Source organism: Vombatus ursinus, unplaced genomic scaffold, assembly GCF_900497805.2.
Source record: "Vombatus ursinus unplaced genomic scaffold, bare-nosed wombat genome assembly UNPS02014820.1, whole genome shotgun sequence".
NCBI lineage: Eukaryota > Metazoa > Chordata > Mammalia > Diprotodontia > Vombatidae > Vombatus > Vombatus ursinus.
The window spans coordinates 15,031,164-15,049,590 of NW_020954598.1; the positions used below are offsets into that span (position 1 = coordinate 15,031,164).

The 18,427-nt window shown below is 34.7% G+C and overlaps 1 protein-coding gene across 4 annotated transcripts in view; it reads left to right on the top strand.

The window, feature by feature from the left end:
• Positions 1 to 18,427, top strand: part of TNS3 (tensin 3) — a 511,123-nt gene that overhangs the window by 293,612 nt on the left and 199,084 nt on the right. For 3 of the 4 annotated variants that reach the window (XM_027836865.1, XM_027836868.1, XM_027836866.1), the window contains exon 5: positions 3 to 41. The exons of the other annotated variant lie outside the window; for it this stretch is intronic. In XM_027836865.1, the coding sequence (XP_027692666.1) occupies positions 3 to 41 (39 nt within the window). The remainder of the gene's footprint in view (positions 1 to 2; positions 42 to 18,427) is intronic. 4 annotated transcript variants of the gene reach the window in all.

The window sequence follows — 18,427 nt, forward strand, 5'->3', positions numbered from 1 at the left end:
AGTCTAACAACTCTGATGTATCTGGTCACGTAACCAGGACAGTAAGTAAATTTTCTTCCTTGACTAATGTGGATTTTATTACATTGTATTTTGGGCTTGTGTTTAGTGAATTGTTTTTTCTGATTTTTTTTCCTAACATTTCAGCACTACTAGGCATAGGACATAGAGAAAAAGAAACATTCAGCATTTTCAGGTGTTTGCTAGGATCTTTATTATCAGCTCAGATACTTTCTCTCAGTTTTCTTTTATCTAAAAGCTGTAATTTCAAATGAACTTTTGGAATTTCAAGTTCAAATATTCCTTTACATTTGAATAAATATCCTTTGGCTTTTTTTTTTTGAAGAGAGAGTGCTAACTTTCATGCTTCTTTAAGTTGAATAATTCTTTTGAACCCTTGGTTCAACCAAGCTCTGACCCAGCCTGAATTTGGGTATTTTCAGTTTTATTCATGTGTGACCCTGGGCAAGTCACTTAAGCTCTGTTTGACCTTGATTCCTTTACCTATGAAATGGACATAATACTAGTATCTATCTCCCAGGGATGTTGTGAGGATAAAATGAGTTAACATTTGTAAAGGATTTTGCTAACAATAAAGTGCTGTATTAAGGCTATTATTATCATTATTTTCATTATTATTGTTTTTTGACTGTTTAACATTTGATTTTTCAGGGGCTGGCATTTTAGTATATGTGCTTTGGTTTTCCTGCTACCATTTAAATATATTTAGGTACTCATTAGTAGCATTCCAAAGAGTGAGAAGGAATATTCAACAAAAGATATATTAATTCATTTTACTTTTTGTATGCATGGGGCAATTGACCTTATTGTTACCATGATGTAGTGAAGAGCATCTTGGATGTGGAGTCCACAGAATCCTGGTTCCTGGCTTAGAATCCTGGCTTCATCCCTCATTAGTTCTTTGAGCAAAGTCAAAAGTTACTTCAACTTTCTGCACATTCACTTTTTCATCTGCAGAGCTAGTTGTAGTTTTTATGTTCCTTATCTCTTAGCTTTTTTTTCTATCTATCTATGTATCTATTTTAATAAAGATCTACATTTTCTCTCTTTCCCCTCTCTTCCCTCCACCTTGTGGAGGAAACAAGAAAAAAACCATTATTACAGACACATATAGTCAAACAAAACAAATTCCCTCATTGGCCATGTCCAAAGAAATTACCTAATAGTTTATTCATTCATTCATTCATTCATTCATTCATTCATTCATTCATTCATTTGTTATGAGGGAAGGCACTTTGTTAATTATAAAGCTCTATTTAAATGTAAGTTGTAAGCAGATGTTTTGGGGAAAACATTCTTGTCTTTTAATATGTAACTATGCCATGCCACTTTGGAAGCCATTGCATGAAGTACAAATAACTTGTAATGCATGTAACACGTATTGCCATATTATAATTCACTGATAATCTTCTGCCTAGATCAACCTTAGGTATGATACCTATTTGTGTATGTTGTTACTTATTTTAGTAACCATTGGATAACAATCATCTCTTATCTTCTTCTTTCTCTTCTTGTTTCTATGATATACTCCTGTTCCTCCTACCTAGCATTTATATTTTTTTTAAGGTTTTCGGTGTTTTACAAATATTGTCTCATTTGATCCTCACTACAACTTTGTAAGTGATACTATTTTCCTGATTTTAGAGATGAGAAAACCTAGTTTGAGAGAGGTTAAGTAACTTGCCCAATGCTGCACATCTAGTAAATGCCTAAGGTGGGATTTGAACACAGGTCTTCCTTATTCTAACTCCTGGATTCTTATCTACTGTCCAACTTTGCTGTCATGAAAGCAATCAATTCATTAAAGCAAAAATTGTTAAAGTTGTTTTTGTTAACATAACTACATATCTAATTCTGATATCTTTTCAGCCTGTTAATAAAAATGATGTTTATATAGGTCCTGAAGATTAGCAAAGGCTTTATGAGTATCTCATTTTGTCAGTGCTAATTTATTCTCACATTTGATTGCATGCAACTTGATTAAAGCATGAACACATGTACATACATAACACACAAACAAAAATTCAAAGCACTTAACATTCTATCTTAAGTATACCAGAAGAGTTTAAAGAACAAGTGGGGAGTTCCAGCACAGTGTGGCTTCCACTGGGGGTACTTCAATCTTACAAGCCAGGGATTAGGTGCTGGGGACTCTTGCTAGGAGAATCTCAAGCCTGGCTATTTTAAAAATGCTTTATTTAATTAGTTTTAGTCTTCATTTTCTCAGAAATCTCTTTCATGAGTCTGGTTTACCTGAGATGTTAATTTTAGACACACAGCTGATTTGTTAAGTCAGTAAACATTTGTTAGGTATTACTATGTGCTTGGCATTGTATTAAGAGCTGGCATTACAGAGAAAAGCAAAAACGTGGTTCCTGACCTCAAGTAGCTCACATTCTAATGGGTAGACAAAATGCAAACAACAATGTACATAAAAGATATACATCATATATTAGAAGGTAATCTCAGAGAGAAGGCACTAGCAATGGGATGCTTGATGAATGAATGAACGAATGAGTGAGTGATGTAGCATTGCTATGATTTAGTTTATTGTTCAGTTATTTACATAATGATTACTGTCAACTTCAGCTTGTAATGGAAATTAACTTATTCCTTTTGTATTTATTCTTCCTTTTTCATTTTTATTTAAATTAATTGTCTTGGCTAATTTCCTTGTGTATGTAGGCACCTCAGTTCTATTGACATATATTTAATTCTAGAGATTCATGGTGGGGGAGTGGGTTTTTGGTGCAACCTTGTGACTTTTTGGGAAGTGGGGAGAGCAGCTGTTGTGTTCACCTGGAAGCCATAAGCTTCCTGTCTTGGCAAGAGTGTCACCTCTCTGTAAAACCTTTCCCATAACACAGTGTAGCATTGTCTACTCATGAGAGGGATGTGCAGGGCAGGGATGGATATACATGATAGAGAACAAGCAAAAATGAAAATGAAGAGTTCTAGGATTGTGTCTGGCAATGAGAGTACAGGCATTTTCACTTTTATGTGACTGGTAGGACAGGGATAGTGCTCCTCTAGCTGCCAGGTTATTCTCCTTTTCTTTTCTCCTCATCTATGAAATGAAGGAGTTGGATTTAGAACCTATTAAAGGTCATTTCTACCTCTGATGTTCTGTGACTCTAGAGAAAACCATGGGCTTGTCACTTCCTGGCTCCATCAGTCCCTCACTTATTTGACTGGCATGATTACTTATTGGATGGTATGTTAGAATGGAAGGGATCTAAGGGGTCAGCCCTTAACACCTTCATTTTTCACATGGAATCCCAGAAGTCAAGTGACTTGCCCCCAAAACCTCCTACAAAAGACCTTTTCCATGACTATACCATACTGTTTTTTAAATGTGCTTATTCATTGTTCCTTATTGAACCCATGTGGACTTTTAGAAATCATTGCTGCCTTTTGTTAAGTGCTCAAAATCTGTACATTTATTAATCCATTTTAGAATTTACCTTGTATCAAGCTTTCTAGTTTATAATTTGAAAGATGAACTTTTTCTTTCATTATGGAAATGGGCACAATTGTTCCTCTCCAGTCTCACAACTTCTCTCCCAATATCTATGATTGAAATTACCAGTTAGTAAATGTTTTCTTAATTAAATTCAAAAGACACATTCAAAAATCTCTCCAGAACACTGGGATATAATTTGGAAGGGATGGGTGGCTTGATTTCATTTAGGGTATCGATTTGTCCATTTGCTATCTCCTTACTTCTCTTGGATTTCAATCCCTTCTCATCACTTTTTCTATATTCTTCCTCTTCTGAAGATCATTTTCTTTTTTTTTTTGAGTGAAGTAAAATGCAAGTTGGCTGGCTCCTTTTTTCTGATGATGAGGCCCATCTCCCCATTTACTTCAGTGATCTTAAGTCCTCCTTCCTTCAATTCTTCCCCACAATATTGATGTTTTTTTTTTTAAAGGGCCTTTTTTGCTGTCATCTTTAACGTTTTTGACAACTTCAGCTCATTTCAGACTTTAGCTTTCTTTTCTGTATTCTTTTCCATGTGTGTCACTTTTTAATTTGTTCTCCATTATTATAAGGAAGGAGAAGGGGATGGGACCATTTTGTTTTCAGGCATTAAGCCTCTTCAATTTTTCATCGTTTTGGCTGGTAGCTTTTAACTTCCATAGCTTTCAAAGATTGCTATCTCTCCCCCCATCCCAAATTTATCACACAGCAACAACCTTATCGTAAGTTTCTCCTGACTTAGCAACCTGAACACCAGTCCATCACTGGGCCTTCATTCTCAAAGACACTATAGCTCGCTAAGCCCTTTCAGATTTTGTACTTGTCTGTTAGAGCCTCGATAACCTAGGAGTCTCTTTTGTGCAACAATGAAGCAACAGAGTAGGCCTTTTGGGGGGCCACTGAATCAATTTTTTGATAGAAAAGAATAAATTCTGGACCAACTAGATAAATAACTCCTAGGATCTCATAAAGTAACATCACCATCTTGTGGCCATTTAGCATATTTTTGCTGTTGATTGTTAAAAACACTATCCACTTTTGCTTTTTTTTTTTATTACAATTTTAGGCAGAAAAGGCAAAGTCCCTGTTTAGATTTTATACTACAAGTCCATGGGAAAGATAAAACTCTTGGATCAACACGAATTTTTAGATTTCCAATACTTATTTTGTAACATAAGGAGAAAGTTTTGGTTGGAATCCTTCTGGTCTTTTTTTAAAAATTATTTTATCCCATTTTTTCACTTCAAAGTATATCTAAGAACCACCCACAAGATGATGTTAGAGACCAGTTTTTTCCAAACAGCTTGCAAAAAATCTTGTTATCTAGATCACGGTTCTTAACCTGTGAGGTTTTTTTTTTTAATAGTTTGATAATTATATTTTGTTTCAGTTGATTTCTTATGTGATCTTATATATTTCATTTTATGCATTTAAAAGTATTATTGAGAGAAGGGGTCCATAAGCTTCACTAGACTGCCAAAGGGGTCCATGAAGCACAAAAAAGTTAAGAACCCATATCTGCCCAAGGTACAAGATTAGGCAGGTGTAGTATATCTCTATGAAACTGTCATTAATTATTTATTTGGTTGAATTAAGGGGGAGAGAGTTTCTCAAAAATAAACAGTGTCAATAATTTCTATACACTTATCGCACAAGTAATAACTTTTTATGATTTCTTACCAGACAGCTTTCTTATCAGTGATTTGGGAAATGCTCTCTTTTTTATTTTCCTGTAATTTTAACGTAACAGCTTTGCATTTTAGAAAAAAAAATTTTATCTGTTCATCTTCTTGAAGCACCTTTCCCTCCTTCACTGGAATCTTGTGTTCTGTTTTTCTGCTTTATCCCTCTTCTTCATTATCATGTAGATTCATCAGATGCTAGAGGGAAAAATTGAAAATAATAAACTATATTAGAATTTGTAAGGAATATACATGAATATAGATGATTATACTGATGAACTAGGCAGAGCAGGGTAGTTTGGGGAATTTTTTGTTGAGATGTCCTGGAAAAATGGTTAAAAGCAGAACAAAGTTCTTGACTTGTTATTTCCTGAGAGCTCAGCTCCTTTCAGCCATTAATTTTCTCATAGAAAACCTGAACAGTCATAGCAATAATACATGGTTTATGGAAACTGTCTGATGATTCTGGGGAAGCAACATCCTACTTCTAGTAGAATGCCAAAGAAAATTGCATTTTGCAACAAAACCTGTAAAGAGACTGTATAACTTTTTTGAAGCACCAGCCAGAAGAAAGGATTTGTGGTGACTTTTTTGTAAAAGGGAAAAGATTTTTTTCCTTTTTAAAACAAAAATTACTCTTTTATTCTTAGCAAATATCAAAGAAGAGAGAAAGAAGATTGTATATTAAACAAAGAATCTCTGTTATATATAGCTTGTTTTAAACTACATATAAAATTTTATACAATAATATCAATCTTACTTATCTGTGTCTCTTCTTAACATCCTTCTGCTCTCTTGTTTTTTTTTAAATGTTTCATTGATACCTCTCTGTCCCTGTCTCTGTCTGTCTGTCGCTCTATTTCTCTCTGTCTCTCTGTTTCTGTCTCTCTGTCTCTGTTTCTCTGTCTCTCTGTCTCTCTCTCACTGTCTCTAGCTTTTATTCCCATTGCACTACTTCCTTGCCAACCTAATGACAGATTACCTGTTTTGTAAGAGATACATAGACAAGCAAAACAAATGCACATATTGAACTTAAATGAAAATATTTGTTCCTCTAGTCAATTCTATCTTTGATAAAGTGTAGGATGCATGCTTTGTTATCTATCTAGTCTTCTGGAATCACTATTGGTCATTGCATTGATCAGGGTTCTTAAGACTTTCAAAGTTATTTTCCTTTTTATCATTGTGATCATTGTATGATTTGTTTTCTAGGTTCTACTCACTTTGCTCCACATCAGTTCATACATGTTTTCTCAGGTTTCTCTTAAACTATTTAAAAAAAAAAAAGCACATTTTCAAATAATTACATTTAAATTTCACTTAATCTTAAAAATTGTTAGAAAACATAAGTCAAGAACATTGTTTAAATCTTATTTTCTTTACTGCAAATATTGCATTAGCTTTTGTGTCATTTCTTGGATTAAATTCAACAAAAGCATCATAGGATATTAAGATAAAGGAATACCAATAGGTAGGTAATAGACTTTATGCATCCAACATTATATATATATATGTGTGTGTGTGTGTATACATTATATATGTATGTATTATGTATTATATATGTATATGTAAATATATGTGTATATTTTCCATGTATATATATACACCTATTTTAATTTTAATTAGAACTCTGAAACCAAAAGTATTTATATAGTCTATGTATATACTATTAATAAAACACATCATTTCTGGTGGACACTTCTTCTGTTTAACCATGGACTTTGGCTTTCTGTTCTGCTACTGTGTGCATTGTGTTTCCTGAAACATTTAGTATAAAAATTTATACTAAGTAGTGGACAGGATGCTCAGACAAATCCCTTGGTTTTGGAGGGATTGTTTTCAGGCTTTTATGTCCCTTTTTTTTTTTTTTGCATATCTAGTTTTAATACAAGTAGCTGAAAAGTAATAAATCTTATTATCTTGCATTTTATCACTTTTATTATTATTGCTGAGCTGTTGATTATCTCTGGTTGCTATTGGATTCTATAAACAAATAGTGAATTAAAGCTTTTACTCTGTCTTAACTTCCCTAACCCTAGCATTCTTTGGCTAAACTATACAATTGTTATTAGCAAATTAGGTACTCTTTGATATACTTTACTCATTCATTCACTGGAAATTTATTCATATTCTACTCTGCCAACTGCATTGTGTCAAATGCAAAGATAATTAAGACATAGTCCTTACTCTCCAAGTCCTCCTGGTTTGGTATATTCCTAATACCTAATAATGTACTTTGAATCTTATGTGTTGAATTGCCACTCACGAGTGGGCTTAGAAACCAAGCTCCAAGAAGGTAGAGATGGTTTTATTTTTGTCTTTGTATTTCCAGCACCTATCACATTGTCTGCCATATAAATCTTGTTGATCAAGTGGAGAATTTAGCTAGGAGTTTCTCCTATCCTTTAGAACCAACCCCTTACCCCTCACCCCAGCACCATGACTTTTAAAAAGGCTGTTGTCAGTTTCGCTTTCTCTATATTCTTTTTTTGCCCTTTCAATTTTTACATATCCAACACCCCCACCATCCCCTCCATGCAACCAGTATTCTTCATGCTGATGCTTTGGAGAAATCCGGTGCAGATTTTCCTGAGGAGAAATTTGGGACCCCCATGAAACAAAGCTGAGTAATAACAAGCTAGGAATATTTAGTTTTGTCCTAATAGTCGTTAGTATTTAGCATAGTGGAAGATGGTAGGCAATTAATAAATACTCATTGAAATGAATTTAACAGAACAGTTGCATTTTAGAGGTGTGAGCAGCACTCAGATATAGTCAAACTCAACTTTTTAATTTTACTTATAAAGGCATTCAGTCTCAAACAGGTTAAGTGACTTGCACAAAGTTACTGCAAGGAGACATTTTCTTCTAAGTTGGGTAGGTAAGCACACATGTAGATAAGCACGCATGTAGATACATGACTCTACTTAGTTTGTCTAATGTAATTGGAGTCATTATTCATATTTTGAATATAATAGTCTTTCTTCCCACTGTAGCCACATGTAAATGTGTTAGTGATATTTTAGGAATTATAAAGGATCGCTAATGTACTTTATGTGTTAGTGTTTTATTTTAATACTCCTTTTTAAATTCAACCTGGCTGAAATTTATAATATCTGTGATGCTATTTGTCATGGATTTTTAACTACTGAAAGAGAGGGTGAAGAGGGGAAGGAATTTGTTGCAAAATTGCATTGCAAAATATTTTGATTCTGTTTCAAATCTGTTGTGCTAGTATAAATTAGAGAGTTGGTAATATATTCATCTGATTACAACATCACATTTTATAAGATCTGTTTAGTGTTTAGGTCAAATTCTAGGGGCTGCCCAAGTATTCTGGATATTTTTTTTGGAAGGAGAGGGTGAATATTGGAAAGTCCTACATACTGGTTGAACTCAGTAGGTCTTTGTTTAGAAACTGGACTTAATTTTTTAAGCAGAGGCTTTTGTTGTAACAGAATTTGTTGTAATTGACAAAAGATTTTTACTTATTGACATAAGGTTTTTTAAAACCAAGTCTTAGAAATAGATAGGGCTTTGCCTAGAAGGTATACAGGTAAACCTGAGTAATTGACTTTTCTGCCTTAGGTTTTGATTCTTTATTCAGAGTGATTTTTGGAAATGAATAAACTTCAAACAGAAATTTATAAATTAGAAATTCAAGTGTGGGCACTGGGCCTAATTTAATGCCATTTGCTAGTATTCTAATGTTTTGTATGCAAATACCATATAGTCTTCTCCCTCCTGGGTCAATAGTAATGAAATTATAATAGTGAGGGAAATAAGTTTTTAACTTTTATTTGGCTTATTTCTGAAGTTCCATTTCATTTATGTTCTAAGTTTGTGATTTTCTTGAATACTGTCTAAAAGGACCCTATTGGGACTTAAGGTAAATTTTGTATATGACCTTTTTCCTTTTCCTATAAAATACTTTGTATGAAAGCACTGGAATATACAATAATAAATCAATGATTTTAGGATACTCATTGAGAGACATATGTCATAGAGTCATTTAGACACATCTGGAGCTCAGTAGGGTGAGATCCAATCATTCAATCAAGAAATGAATCAAGAAACACCCACTATGTGTAGGATATTGTACTCACAGGCTTAACTTAAGTCTTAAATGAGATTTTCTCTCCCTCTTTCTCTTTGTATGTGTGCATGTATATGTGTATATGCACACATGCTTTATAAATCTTCAAGCCATTATGTAAGTCCACCTGACAGTATTATAGGTTTTTAGTTAGAAAGAACTTTAGATGTCATAGATTACAACTTTTGTCATTTTACAGATGAGGAAACTAAGACACAGTTTTAGTTCCAACGTCACTCAGGCAGTATTGTTAGAGCCTAGATTTGAACCTAGCTGCTTTAATTCCAGAGCCAACAGTCTTTCTTTCTATTGTACTATACAGTCTAACTTGACCTCTTTTTCTTCCCCCTCTTCTAATGATAATAATAATAATAACAATAATATTTGATAGTTGTAATGCACTTTAAAATTTGTAAATTGCTTTTCCATGTTTTATCACATCTGAGCTTTACCACAACCTTTTGAGACAATTCCATCTGGATTCTTTATCTTCTCCTACTGTATGAGACATATTTTTAGTTTGCCTTCTCCTTAGTATTTAATTGGTGTTAAGTGCCCTGAAGGAATTAAGAGTAAAGTCTTTATGATCAGTCCCTGGGTGGTTAATACTCTTATATAGATAGATTGTTCTTGACAAACTCCCCTTTCAGATTGTTGGATCCAGAGACTGACATCCTGCCATATAGTTAGTTCCTTGATTGAATGTGCAACAGATGCACTGATACCTCCCCAAGCACACAAATGAGGAAAGCTAGCCAGTTCTATATGTAAAAACTATAGCTGCTTCAGGAAGATTATTCATGTTTGAGTTTTAATTCTGTTAACTTGTTGCTTTTGTAAAAATAGTTATTTTCTAGGTTTAAGTTTTAAATCTAACATTTTAAAGCTATATAAACTAGGGGGGAGAGGTAAAAATGGACAAGCTTTAGGTTAATCAGTTTAGACTAGCTGGGTATTTTCTTGCTTCCCCAATGTAGGAGTTCTTAGTGTTTAAACTTAGGGTTCTTCAGGGGGAGTTTAACAATTCAATTCAATTTAACAAATATCCTGCTGAATTGCTATCTGGCTTTTAAAGCCCACCTCAGATGTTTCTTTCTCTATGAAGCCATTCTGTCCCCATTCTCCTTCAACTCCAAAGAATGATCTCCTCCCTCCTGTACCTCACCAAATGTTTTGCTTTTGTAACTTTTCAATGTCCTTATCATGTAGGACCGTTTGATATATATACCTGTGACTGTAAGTTTGATGAAGGCAGGGAGTCTGGCTTTTCTAAACATTCTTTCTTAGTGCACGGTACTATGCAATGTACATAACAGGCATGGCAAATGTTTGTTTAATCAATCATCTACTATATGCCTGGCACGAAGTAGGAATAAAAATGTAATATGACTGTCCTTATCCTCAGGCAATTTACAAGGTCACTGGAGACATATGATAAACACACATGAAGTAAATGAAATAAAACAATGTCATTAAAAACCAAAACATATGGTGTGTAAAATAAGCACTACAGAAGGTCAGAAAAGGGAAAAAAATGATTCCAAGTTAGAGTAGTAAGGGAGGAGTTAGATTTTGAGCTGAGTTTTAAAGGGTATAGATAGTAGGGAGTTCAGGGTTACTGAGTAGGGAGTGATATAATGAAAGTGTCAATTTAGGAAGATTAATATGGCAATGACATGCGCGGGAGTAATCAGGCAGGGCCTTCAGCAACCAATGAGATTAATTAGGATATTTCAAATACAATCAGTTCTGCTATAACATTTATTTAAAAATGAGAATTTATTCCAATACAACTGATATATTAAGGAATATTTTAGCATACTGTGTATATATAGTTGGCTTTTGTGTAATTTCAAAAGGGGAGAAACAGCAGGAATGCAGAAAACTTCATTTCACAATAACTCATGATCAGCTGGTAGCAAAATGGATAGAGTACTGGGCCTGGAGTTAGGAAGATCTGAATTCAAATCCAGCATTTTAATAGCAGTGTGACCTTGGGCAAGTCACTTAAGCTCTATTTGCTTCACTTTCCTCAAGTGCAAAATGGTACTAATAATAGTATTTACATTGCAGGATCAAATGAAATAATCTTTGTAAAAAATCCTTAGCACAGTGCCTGGCACATAGTAAGTGCTATGTGAATGCTTATTCGCTTCCCCTCTCAGCACCCACTTCCACAATTAAACTTCCTGTCTGTGTCAATTTAAAGTACCATATTTATTGTGTATCTTTTGGATAGGACCTGAGGGCTGAGGAGGCCTGGTCCGTTCCCTCAAAGTCCAACTACCCCTGTGTAACTGGCCTCCGGCCCCCGGGGCCAGAGTAGGGCCTGGCCTATCATACTTGCTTAAGACTTTACCATCCCAGGCCGTGGGATACAGACCAGAGTAGTACCTCTGTGGAAAGACAGCTAGAGGCCAGGAGTTCTGCCACTGTTTATTATACTATTTATGTATTTCTTAATCATTTAACAGGTATAAAACTGCTACCATTTTTATTATTTCCTTATCTTTTTTTGTTTAAAGTGTGTCACTGACAAAGTTTTTGAGCATTCTTCCTCTAATCTCATTTCCCTCATAAGCCTGGTGGTTTTTATTTCATGATTTTGCATTGCATAATGCTTTTGAAAGAAGATTCCAGTTAAATGATTCAGAGCATAGTGGTAATGATTGATAGAAATGGGGAACCCTGAACAAATACCAAAAATTTATAAAGTACACAGCACCTGGTACAGTTTCTTGGAATCAGGAAGTATTTTTGATCATCTGATTGAATTATTTCATGATACTCAAACACATTTGGTATTATCTAGTGAGGAGAGAGGGAAGAGGAGAGACAGAGACAGACAGAGAGAAGCATTGGTAAATTCAGAGATGGTTAAAGCTGGGAAAAGGTTTTGACATCTTCCTCATCCAACTTCCCAAATAAGCATGTTGTCTCTTTTTTTTTACACTCTATCCTCAACAACTCATCTCACCCGCATTTTACTTGGATTCATTCACAATTCATGTAGGAAGCAGGACTTAGGGAGAAATAAATGGACAAAGAAAAGAATAAAAGTGGCACAGTTTATAAGACAAGACAAATGGATAGGTTATTTCTAAAATTTTTAGGACCCAAATATTAAGCTGATGGAAAAGAAAAGAAAAAAACAATAACATGAGTCAGAAAGAAGCAGGTTAGAAAATGGGAGAGAATAGACAAAGGAGGAGAGGACCCCTTCAGCACAAAAAAAGACCAACATGAACACAAAGAAACGGACAATAGTTTACTCCCAGAGAGGATAGTAAAGATAGAGTAAGGCTGGTGGAAGCCAGGAGCATTGAATTGGTTTGAGGGGCTGGATTGAAATTAAAGTGTAAACTGGGCAAGGGTTAAATAAACTGAAAGTAGTGAAATGCGATGCGAAATGGGGAGCAGGTAGCATCGTTGCCTAAGTTTTAATATGAAAAAGTCTAGATTACTCAAAGTTCTAGTTTTCACTCAGGCCAAGGAGAAATGAGTTGAAAACTCTTTGCAAGCTATGTCTGTAAAGACACGGTTTCTAAAGGCAAGGCGAGTGCTGCCCTCTGTTGCTGCATGCCTTAGCATTATGGTTTCCTATTCCTAAGAAATCTAGAGGACCATGTACTCTGTGAGCATCACTGACTTACTTCAGGATTAATTTATTGCACATTTGAAGAAGAATAATAAGGAGGATGAGGGATTTTCTAAAAATCTCCTTCAGAAATAGAAACTGGAATTTTACTCTAAGAAATCTCTGAAAATCCAGGAAGAAGTTTAAGAATATTTATTCTCATTGAAGGAAAATTAGGGAACTATGGAATGGTTTCTCTTCTGAGCTTTAAATTGTACATTTCCTTTCTCTACCAACAAATGTTTCTAATACAAGGTCACACTTCATCGGTGCTTCCTTTTCTCTTCTGGCCTAGAGTAGAACTATTCCATACCTGACTCTCAGAGACAAGCAAATTCTCATTCAAGACAGAAGCTTACATGTCCTTTTCGTCTCCCAACTTCTCCTCTGAGTTAGTAAGAATTCAGCATAATTTAACAAACTTTTATTAAGCATCAACTACAGGCACTGTAAAAAGTCCTACTTCTTATGCTCCGACAAATTCAAATCCCGTTGCTTGGTCTCTGTAGCTCTGGTCTCCTCCTCTACCCATGACCCCTCCCCAAAGACACAGAGTAACTTGAATATATTAGGATATCAGGATTCAAAACACATTTTTATTTTATTTGTTTATTTTTTATCAACCCACAAGCACACCTCTTCTTTTCCTTCTGTCTTTTCTTCTTTGTATATTGAATTGTAAATGACTTTGAGAATGGAAATCTTGCATGTTAGAGAGTTCTTCAGTTTCTACCACCCTTTACTACACTTAAACATTGGCTCTTCCTTTCTTTTATCTTGTCTCTTTCATTACACTTGGCACATGTTCAAGTTTGGTTTCTCCCAAAGGTGTCCTTGAGATAATTTTCTCTGGAAGCATTCTACTTTCAGCCAATTAGAAGTATTATTTATCTCTATTTGCAATACTGCACCATTGAAAACCCCCTTTATGCTCAAGGGTATGGTGATAAGGTACTTCCCACCTTAACAGAGCTTACTGGGCCTCAGCAAAAAGGAACTGTTAGTCATAGTAATAGGGGAATAAATGGTAAGGGAGATAAATCTCCCTTTACTAAGATTCTTCTTCCCTTTCCCTCACAGTTTTTTTTTTTTTTTACTCATTATCCCTTCAGAGACAGAGATAATGAGAAGAACAGTAGTATACAGCAAAGTAGAGGTAAAATGAATTGATCTGGGAAAATATTGAAATCTTTAACTGTTGACACCTTTAGCTTTCACTTAAAGTTAAAATGATTCCCAGACTAGCAAAGCAGAGAAACAAATGTTAGACCTAGAGTCAAAGAATCATAAATTTGGGACTAGAAACTTCCTTGGATGTTATCTGCTAATGACCTTTTCATTTTACAGATGAGGAAATGGGATCGTATAGGTTAAGTAACTTCCTCAAGTCATAGGTCACACTGGTAGTGATTGGCAGAACCTGTACTCAAAACCAGGTCCTCTGAGTATAAATTCAGCATACTTTCCAATAAGTGATGCTGTAGCCCCAGAGGGACTAGTTTTGAATCTGGGCGTTGCTGCTTATTACTTGTATAACTTTTGAAAAGTTACTTGACCTCTGGGACTGTGTTGTCATCTTTTAAATGAATTGAAATAATCTCTAAATCCTTTTTCCAGTTTTAAATTTTATCATCAAAACTTTGTTATCTTTTCAGTTTTGTCTCCTACTTACTTTTTTGAATTCTGGATCATGATGTGGTAATGTAAAAACATGTTTTTAAAATGGAAAAGCAAATTCCTAAATAACAGGGAATTTTTTTTATTTTTAAAATCTCAAATAAGTAAAATTGTTGATTTTAAAAATAATTCACCTTGTTTTTTGTCATATTTCTCACAAATATTATAATAATTTCCTTACTGCTTTTTATTTATCTTTTTTTCCCAGATAAATATAGCAGCATATTCCTATTGAAGGAACTATTAACTTTGAGTCAATGACTTTTTGAGGTTAATAGTTAGATCTTTAACACCAGGAACATAAGGTCAAAGGGGTGACAGGCCTCCCTTAAGGTGGTGGAAAGTGCCCTTTTTTAATCTTTTTTGTGTGTGGTGAATGGACAGTGTTAAACCTTGACTGCTAACATTATATAATTAGTAATTATCTTTAAAAGAGTTTAATACGATTTGGTTCAGAGTTCAACAAATTGTACAATTTTTAGAGATTGTTTTTAGAAATGACTTGGTTTTAACTGATCAGATATGTCATTTTGTAACCAAAATGTTCAGTGGAATTATCATAATAATATCTAAGATACAAGCTCTGTTCAAAGAACCATATTGTGCCTATATTTCAAAATTTAGATTCTGCTGTGCAACCATTCTGTTTAGAGCTTGCCTCTACCACATGTAGCTAACTGAAGAAGTCAGCATTCAGTTATTAAACAGGGCATGTACACACACACATCACTCTTATTGACCTTTTGTTGTATATTGGCTTATAAAAATCAGCTATTTGGAATTTTGAATGAGGAAAGGATGCAGAAAAGACTATAATGAATACTGAAATTAAGACCAATTTCTCTTCATAGAATTTATGAGGTAAGTTTTCTTACAAGATCAAAGAAATCTTTCAGACTTGGTCAATGGAGAATATGTTTATCTTTATTTTGGTGTTGGCATTTGGACTCTTTTTCAATCTGGTGGATCTCCTCCCTGGACTTTCAAAGACCAATGGCAGTGGTTCGGCTAAGATATCACTTATCTGGGTCTAGTGACTTGAATTCACAGTTACGTACTTTCTTATTATTCCTTACACATACATACATACATACATATTTATGTATTTCACTTCTCTAGTCACCAAATTTCTTCTTTTATAGGTCAAAAAACATTCTCCTTTGCTGAGAAAGCAGAAGAAAAATAAGATTTGAGTAGTGCTATCTTTTTTTCTTCTGTCTTGTATTATTATACTATCCTCCAAAAGTACTAATTTTATCCCTACACTGATCTTTCTTTTTGTCACCAATATAGTTTTACATACACACCCCCCCCCACCTCAACAAATCTTTGTGTTATCCTTAGTCTTCTTAGCATCTAGGATATTTTTAGCTTTAATGATTAAATAGACTGATCATGTCAGAGAATTTTTATTTTTCACTTGTATCTTTTTTTGTTTTGGAGAATACTATGAGAAGTATAATAATGAACAAAATGCTATGGTGGAAAGAACATGGGATCTGAATTGGGAAGACTTCAGTTCAGATCCCAATTATTTTCCTTGTATAATTTAGGAAAGTTATTTTACCTATGTGGCCCTCAGTTGCCTTTTTTTTTTTTTTTAAACAAGGGAGCTAACACAGAGCTTAAAAAGGTCACTTAGACTTCTGCAATTATATGTTCTTTACTTAATAGATTAGTAAATCATCCCCTATATCCATAGTGTCACAGACTATGTGCAAAATTTGGAATTGGAATTTAATGACATTTTTGCTACTGACTTCTCTGGCTTGTTCAGCTAAGAACTTTTCTGTAACAATTAACTATTCAATAATTATCTTTAAAACTAATGATGTTGATCTCCTAAGACAATCTCTCTCTGATGGTTAAATTATCACTGTCCCCTTCTTTTCCCATGAAAATTGAGTACGAGGCACTACCATGTTATAAACTAAGCCCTCTTTGAAGAGTATGTGTGTATTGCTGAGCTTTGAGAGGAAAGGGTCAAACAGGTGACCATAACTGCATCATTTCTTGCTTAGATTCAGAATAACGTTTGCTCTCCACAGTATATCTTCCTCCCTCACATCTCTAGTTCACCTTTTTTCACTTTCCTGTATGCCAGCGTGCTATGTGCAATTAGTCCTAAAATGGAATCTGAGTGATAATGGTCAGCTCTTAAGAATTGATATAGTATTAACCTGTGGGTAACATGTCTGTGGGAGGACATTTTTGGTAACTACAGAGTATTATCAGTATTCCTTTCCTTGCATTGTACAGGCTACTCCAAGTGCTTCGGCATTCTGCTTTCCAAGTAGGCAGCCAGGAAGAGACAAGGAAGGCCAATATTAAGGGTTATTATCTATATTCCATATTTATTGATGGAATTTGTGAAGATATTTCCTTCTTTGTGAGTTATTCCTTAAGAGCATATGGATGCACCTCTCAGCCACATTCCAAGAGAGGAACCTAATACATCCAGTTTGGGGCTAGTTCTCATATGGAAAAAAAAAATAGCCCTCATAGTCAGGCTCATCCTGTCTGTGGGTAGTTTCCTTCAAGAACAGCTCACCCCAGCCATTTCCCTACTTTTCTTTCTATTACACTTCAGTAGACAGGCTTGTGGGGTTCCTATCTTGAGACTCTCATTCTCTTGGCCTCAAAGAGATGGGACCTTCTCTTGTGCTCCTCTAGGAAAGAGTGTGTCCCAAGCCTTCAAGAATCACACACAAAGTCAGAATGGTGCAGTATCCAAAAACACTACAGGTGGGAATTCTCCAAATCACATGGTACAGTTCACGCCTGTAAAAAGACACAGAATTTCTGCTAAAAGCATTGCTGAGACAGTTAACCAGAATCAGGTCACAAATGACTGGGTATTCCTAACTCTGACTTTTATAGAGAGGCAGAAGGGAAGAAAAGGACTCCAGTTTGGGTGTCTCAACTCCTGTAATTATCACTGCATATTTATACTTTCTGGCCTTTGGCACCTGTGAAATGAACTCAGCTGATCTAGTTGTATAATGGACGTGTATTTTACTGCTTGAAGTCCTCTTTCCTATCCCTTGCAGTTTTTATGAGCATAGGGAATCTTGTTTACTATTTTTATCCGGAATATGTTTACCACTGACAAAAATTAATAAAAACTCTGATAAGCTTGAAAGGGAGAATTCAGCAGATACTATTCATTCTTAATAAGATGATAGAAGAGATGCGTATGAAGCCATAATTTCCTTTTCAAGTATAATCAAGACACCCAGGTATCTGGGCTATGTTCTTAATTTACCAATTGTAGTTCAGTGGCAGACTCTTGTATCACACATAACACAATCAGGAGACACCTAATTTAAAGTTAAGAAACAAAGAGGAAGAAAAAGCAATTTATTTCTCTTCAAAATGCTTATCCAAGTACAAAAAAAATCGGAACCATATTAAAGTCTTAGGATTCATTTTAGAAATGGCATTGGTAATTTACATCACTAACTAAGGCCAGATGTTAGAAGCCTAAATTTAGCAGAGACACTTCATTTGCCATACCAGTCACATACCTGAATGCTACTCGGGTATTTACGATTCAAGTTATCTTTGTCATTGTGACAATGAGCATAATCATCAACTGTCATTTGTTTCATACTTCTTGTACAGAGGGCTTAAGAATACAAATTGGTGTGAAACCTGATAAAATGCTAATAATTGGTTGAGATCTCCAAGTTTTATGTTGTGTAACAAAGACTCGAAAGAACCTTAGAATAGTCCTTTTATCTAATAAAAGAATGGCTTCTTGTTAAGGTCACTACTCTGTGCAAAGGTCTCTTCCATTGTTAAACAGCTTTGATTTTTAGGAAGCTTTTTGTCTT